Here is a 7,420-nt window from a genome sequence, read left to right as displayed (position 1 = left end):
GTTGCCAGCGAGCAATAGGTTTTGCCATTCAGATTTAAGCAAAGCGCCTGCAATGTCCATCAACCCGCCATACGTAACTTCTCTACTGCTTGCCTAATACCGTAGTTTCGGCCTGCAACAATGTTAATCTTATGGGATCAAAACAGTCCCTAAAATGAATAGAACAATAACGACACGGTTTTTGAAAATTTGAATGAGAATTGGACAATCTACACAAAATTTGGAATCGACTAGTGAAAACGGCACGTGGTTTTCGAGATCTCATTGTCGAAAGGATTGCGGACAAACATATAAACCTAGCATTTTAATATATAGACTAGCTGAACCTGCGCTCTCTACACAGCACACGATTCACATATGAGCATGAATCTCCTTGCCATTCCTCACAACATCTGTACATGCCGCTTTACAGACGAAAGTTAAAGACGTCGTGATAAAAATCGGCAAAGGATACTATAAACGAGACATTTTTTCGATTATTTTTTCAATATCTCGCCCGTTTGCAAGATTTGAGCCTACTTCCGGTTGAAGTTTCTAATTCATCTATGATTAGTGTTTTCTCTTCTTGCATGCAGTATGTAATAAGCAAATACATTACACATACAATTAATTATGTCAGTGATATATATGGTGTTCGTTGGGCAAAACACTCCAAACAATGAAGATTAGAGTGGAGAAATGGTTATCCTTCGTTTTTCATCATTATCTGGACATGAAACAAACGCCTGAGAGGTATGCAACCCCAATATACAATTGAGTTGGAATGTATAATGCGTAGGATATGATGCTTTCGTTTTTTTTTTTAATATTCAATTAGAACTGGACAATCTACATAAAATTTGCAATCAATCAGTGAAAACGTCATCTTTCTAGAGCCTGTAGTTTCCGAGATCTCATTGTCGAAAGGATTGGCCACAAACGTAAAACGTAAAAGAACTCCGAAGATGGCAGCACAATTCATTTGCATTGCTTATTAAAATACAAAGGCTTTGAACAATAATTTATGAAAAAGATCTATTTAAATAATTTTTTTTAAAGTACACATACTTTAGATTTCACACTTATAATTATCTCTTCAAAAATTGTCAGCTTAAGGACAGTACAAAGCAAACTCACGAAGCATTAATTTTTTTTCACGAAGTTTTCATTCTTTTTTAAATCTGATATTCAAACGCAAGAATACTACCACTATGAGAGTTCTTAAAATTCCAGAAGTAAAAAAATATGAAATGAGTCCTTTTTAGTTTAATGTCCCTCGGTTACGCCCTATAGGCTAAAGGAAACGGATGAATGAATGTGAATAATTATGAGAAAAAAAACTCTCCCACTCGGAATCGAACCTGGGACCATGTGCACCAAAGGCGCATGCACGTCACTAAACCAGCGGGGAGAATCAGATGAAGTGGGTAAATATATATTATATCCTACGTTTGTGTTTCAGATGAAAGGTAGCACGAACAGGAGATTGTGAAGATGCAAACACTCAACATCAGTAAAATCGACCCAACTTTTTTTTTTTTGTATCATTCTCGTGTTTTCTGTCCTTTTTAGTGGGCGACACCGATATTTGTTTTAACTCAAACAAGCTCTACAATACCAGCAACTGTTCTTTAACCAGAAGTAGTCGAATGAGATTGTAAAGAATATTTTAAAAGACACTGCGTGCTGCACGGCAGAGGAGGATGGGAGGGAAAAATTCAAAGGATTTGTTTGCCAAATACTGGTTCAGCAACAAAGAATTAATAATACGACCCTGGAATGACTTGGTGGCGCGTTAAATGAAGAACTACTAAAACGACTGGTTTACCCTTTCTTGCGGAAAGAAGGCATTGATCCTTCAATCGTTACTTTCTGGAGAGTATAGTTGCAGTACGACCATGGAGTGTTTAATAAGCGGCAAAATTTCCTTGCAGTATATCTATTTCACGCCGATTCTGAAGTGAAAAAATCAAAAGATTTATCATTATATTTCTTTTAACGATTATCAATTAGGAACTACATACTGACAAAATTAATTTATTGAATTACGTAAGTTCTTCATTGATCAATTTAATCATTACTTTTTTCTGAGCCCAAGAACTACGGTGTGTATCAACTGATTTTCCATTCCAAGCATACCCAATAAAAGCAAAAGTTCGATTTTATGCAGAATACAGTATATGTATAGTACTGACGTGGTAGATTTGGATTTCAAATGCTTCACTCAGCATTGCGTATTCTCCATATTAGAAATCAATTATTTCCGCACGAAACGGAAGTAGGTGGCTTTTCTTCTTGTTTATTCATTTAATGGCGAAAACCAAACTCATTCAGATTTCTGTTGATCTCCTTTAATTTTACAAAAGTTGTAATTTAAGATATTCAGGGAACTGAGTTATACACAGTCTTTCACCATATAATGTACGTATATCTTAAGATGCCTCATCCCGGCGAAATAAAAATACCGCTAATTTCACAGTAATTATGTAATATCTTCAAATAGATAATCGAAATGTGGAACAAGAGTGCCCTAGACAATATCATTTTGCGTGAGGTACCGTTACCACAAGTCACCTAGTGGTTTTCCGTTTTCAGCCGTTTAGAAACGCGAAGAAAATGCCGATTTTTCAAAATGGCTCCAAATCGAAAGCAGATAAGTGAGTTGCGATAACGGTATTTAATGTAAAATGATATTGTGTAGGGTGCTCTTGTTCCACATTTCGATTATATTTTATCTATTTGAAGATTTCACATAATTACTGTAAAATTAGCGGTATTTTAATTTCGCTGAGATGAGACCTCTTAAATCAATATGAAAATCGTGGTTATACGTTGCATTCATGATGAAATTTCAGCTTGAAAAGAAAAAAGAAATATTAATTAACTACACTGTAGCAATCAAACCCACACTGAATCATCTTCGCTAAGACATAGGACTACGTTATACCTATGTTGCTGTCGTTAATCTCTCCACAATTAATCCGCCTTCTCCCTATTAGTTTGATGTAGCAAACAGCCAGCCACTTCTCGCTTGATTTTTAACATTTCGACTGTAACAGCTCCCTAAACTGGTCATTTATCTGGATAATGGAATCAAAATTTACCTCTAAGAGGATTTGATTAGGTACTACCGGGTCAGAAGTTCCACCACTGATAACAAGCCATATCACCGAACTTACTAGCTACAACGTGTTTTTCAAAGGGTAGACAAAGAAACATTCATATTTCGGCCCGTAGTGTAACACAAAAATTCTTATACTAACTTGAAAATCAGTGCACTAGAAGCATAATACGTTACACAATGACTAAATGTGCTTCCTTCTTTGGTTCTATTCATGTTACAACAGAAAATACATGCTCTTTCCCCTATGTTTAACACCCTTTCGTTGCTGTTGTTTCTTGATCACATAGCTTTGTTTACCTCGCATTATTGAATTTCCGTACGTGGTAACAGTTTTGAAAATGAAAAGGAAGGCCAAGTCCGTAGACAGTACTTGCGTTAACAACCATAATCTAACTCTTTACCTTCCTCAGTATCCTTCCATCAAACAAATATTATATACAGAAGTAAACCTAACCACCAAATGGATACCACGTACGGAAGTAACCCGTAGGTTATCAAAACCTAACCTACTGGTACTTACTTCAGCCTTCCATCAAATGGATATCACATATAGTACCGTAACTTAAGTGCTGTTTTACTATACGGATCCACAGATTGTAAAATGTACTGAAACATTTGGGCAAATCTTCAATTTGCCCATTTTATCTCGAGAAGAGAACCCAACCAACCCCTGCGGGGCTTCTAACCTGTTCCTACTACTACTTATACTATGGATCCATGTAATACTACAGCACGGTAACTTCACTAATAAACCACTCTAATTTAAGCTGATTTTAAACTCTATCACGCAGATGTAGAATTCACAATAGTATGTATAGGATTGTTTAAAATCGCAACAATAATGTAAGGTAACAACTTCCATTATATCAATTCAGTCTTCTACACAATACTGAACTGAAAATTACCCTTTAATACTTGCTTTCATGCCAATAACCTAGCTGTGCTGATTATCACTTCAACACCATACGCTTGGTGACACGTTAATAATAGTTATAATGTGACTAGAACTACTAAGTGGCACTATGTTTCTGGTAAAGCTATCTATAGGTACCCTTGCTACAAGTAACAGGTAAAATCTTAAAGGAACTAAAACTATTAATAAGTCTAGCTTCTTACATCTGGGTCACACTCATTGTCCGTAGAGACACTCCCCTGCAGGTTCCGTTCCAAAATAACGGTCACCAAAATTTCCTATTCCTGGAAGAACATAAAACTTCTCATTGATTTCAGGATCAACTGCTGACGTAACTATATTCACCTTCGGGAAAGCATACGCGATTGAGTGAACACCCGAAACCGCCATAAGAAGTGAGACCAGAAGAATGTTTTCCTCTGGAACATCATGATCAAGAAGCACCCTAATAGCCATCATTGCTGCAGCTCCGGTTGCAACTGTAGCATCCATAAGGATAATTTTGTAGTCCTTAATATCTTTTGGAAGCCTTAGGTAATACAACTCTGGCTCACCAGTTGTAAAATTTGTTTGTATCAATATTTTACCGATCCTTATGTCCTTGCATACATCACACAATGCTTGTTCCATTGTCTCACCGGCTCGAAGAATTGAAACACCACACATTTTATCCGTGGCGCTTCGTTTTCCATTATACAGCACACCTTGTGGGGTTTCTATTACTGTGTCCTTGAAGGGCAGCAGTGATAAAGCATACTCAATCACTAATCTAATTAGACGTTTAGAATAGAATATGAATTCATCACGAGGTGTATCTTTATTCCTAATAAACGTATGTAATCCTTTGATCTGAGGAGTTGAAGGTAACACGAATATAGAGCTTGGTAATGGCTGACCGATGTAGGAATGTGCAAGTTCTTCTCGCAACTTGAATCCTCGAAGCTGCAACTGCGTGTGAACATGATGTACAATCAGCTCAATGGCCACCTCATTTTCTCCTCCACGTGGCACAATAATATCAGCGTGAACCATAGAAGGGGCGATGTAATAATCAAAAGCAGGCTTCACAAACTTATTGTACTGCTTTAGGACTCCTTCTAGATCACGCCCACGCTTAGAAATGTCCCTTCTCAACCGTCGGGCAAGTCTTATATCAGAATCAGTATCAACAAATATTTTCATATCCAAAATTTTTAGTATTTCTGGATGATAAAAAGTTAGAATACCTTCAAATATAATTACATTCGCACCATACATTGTCTTCGTTCTGTTCTCACGTGCATGTGTCACAAAATTATAAATAGGAACTTCAACTTTCTTACCATCCTTCAATCGTTGAAGTGTCTTCCTAAGTAGTTCAAAATCAAAAGCATCTGGATGGTCAAAATTATATTCGTTTTTGGCGGCCAGCTCATGCTGTTTCTCATTCAATACCTTGTAGAACGAGTCCATGCTAAGTAATGTAACCCACGGCATATCTAAAGCTTCTATTATTTTAGCCGCGACAGTTGTCTTTCCCGACGCACTTCCACCACAAATACCTATAACAAAAGGTTCCACGTGCTGTCCTGCAGAATTATACCATGGTGGTCGTCCTGCAGTATAAATTGTTCGTGAATGGCTGTGAAGTATAGATTCACGTGCTGTTTTCGTTGCTGATTGCGCTGAATGGGACGTTGTCCTCTGACGTCTCGGCCGTGGAGACTTTTGCGACCCGGCTGAAGGTGGACGTGGAGATTGTGGTGGTGTTGCAGGTGTTGAATAATAATTTCCACTTTTTTCATCTTCCTCATCCTGAGTAAATGCTTGTTCTTCCCCTTCCTCAGCCACATCACTATCGGAACTAGCAGAACTAGGAGGATCAAACTGAAATTTTCCTGCCATCTTTCTCTTCACAGTTGCCAGTTATTTCAAATGTTCCCATTCTATATTATCCCTTTCAGTAACCAATAAATATCCCTTCGGTTAGAAAAATCCCTTCTACAATAGAGGTTTCCGAAAGGTACCGCAAAACTTGCATTTTAGTTGGCGATTATTGTCATAGTGGCTATAATTGCTTATTTTATTTTTTTCATTGTATTGTGATCCACAAATTTTGCGAAGACCTATGTGGAATAAAGCCTTAAGTAGTAATAATAATAAAATCCATGTTTCCAATCAAATCATATTTAAAAGTTATCTTTTGTATATATCTATCTGATTCATGAATACTGAGCCCAATATCCTCAACTATCCCCAATATTTGCGGATCGCAACGCAATGCAAATTATGCAAACCTGAACAGAATAGAACTCAATGTTAACATTCTTATATAATTGCAAACCAAAATTACGTTTGGAATTCGCATTTTCAGAATTTCATAAGGTATCTGTATCCTTAAAATTAGGCCCAAATGTACATTTCACACAAATCCCAAACACGCTTCTAAATGTGTAATAAATAATATTGCGAAATTCCAGTCCGTGCATATAGGTATGTCTTACGTTGCTAAATAACATAATATATTGATTACTTACCTACCATTAGCCATAAACATGCATTCCAAACATTTATGTGGTATTAATTTATTGACGAATTTTAGAATTTCGTATGAATAGATCCTTATTTTAAAAGTTCAGTAAGATTCAAACCTCATGTATATCTCAATTGCACAAAGATTCAGATTTATATAATAGAACACTTGCATTTAAATTGATAGATCCAACATGCACTGAGTCCAATGCTTGACTTGCTCATGCATGTTTATGTGCAAATGCAATGTGCATACATACATACATACCGTTTTTTTTTTTTTTTTTTTACGGCTTCCGTCATATCGGGAATATCCCGCCACAAAAAGATCAATACCGTACTGTCTTTTAAACGAAATCAAAAAAAGAGTTTTATGTGTTAACTTTAAATGTTTTTTCATGCAATAATATATGTATATCAGTCGGTTTAAACATTTCAATATTCATATGTCACGCATGTTAGGAACATAGGTGTATGCATGGAGGGATAAGGAGGAAACTCATGCCCTAATGTTTATCACTATAAATAATTTGGAAGAAAGTGTATACACGCAATGCCCACTTATAGAGGTTTTGCCACCACAGAAAGAAAACAAGGGGATAAAATTAAGTTACAATCAACGATATGAAGATGATTGTGGTCCATTTAGAGGAGCTCAACAATACACGTTCATGTGATATCTTGAAGTGAGAGCATAGTTGTACATAATTGGGTTTCATTTTAATACAGTGTACCTAAGAACAACAAATGGTATGGCTCCTGCTCATGCAAATATAACAAGATTCATACGCTCACAAAAGTATTTTCGACAGGCCTGGATTAACCTATCTGGAGGCCGGGGGCTAGAGAAAATACGAGGTGTGTTAGAAAAGTAATGAGACATTTTGTACTAG

General features: G+C 36.5%; 1 protein-coding gene across 1 annotated transcript; it reads right to left on the bottom strand.

Moving 5' to 3' along the window:
• Nucleotides 1-3,014: 3,014 nt before the first annotated feature.
• l(2)k01209 (uridine-cytidine kinase-like lethal (2) k01209) lies at nucleotides 3,015-5,936 on the bottom strand. The gene has a single exon (XM_081743737.1). It carries the CDS (start codon nucleotides 5,898-5,900, stop codon nucleotides 4,233-4,235), a length of 1,668 nt encoding a protein of 555 aa, XP_081599863.1. The 5' UTR covers nucleotides 5,901-5,936; the 3' UTR covers nucleotides 3,015-4,232.
• Nucleotides 5,937-7,420: the final 1,484 nt, after the last annotated feature.

Source organism: Thermobia domestica, chromosome 2, assembly GCF_964235325.1.
Source record: "Thermobia domestica chromosome 2, izTheDome1.hap1.1, whole genome shotgun sequence".
Lineage (NCBI taxonomy): Eukaryota > Metazoa > Arthropoda > Insecta > Zygentoma > Lepismatidae > Thermobia > Thermobia domestica.
Note: the sequence above shows the minus strand (reverse complement) of the source record. Positions and strands in the feature narration are given on the sequence as shown.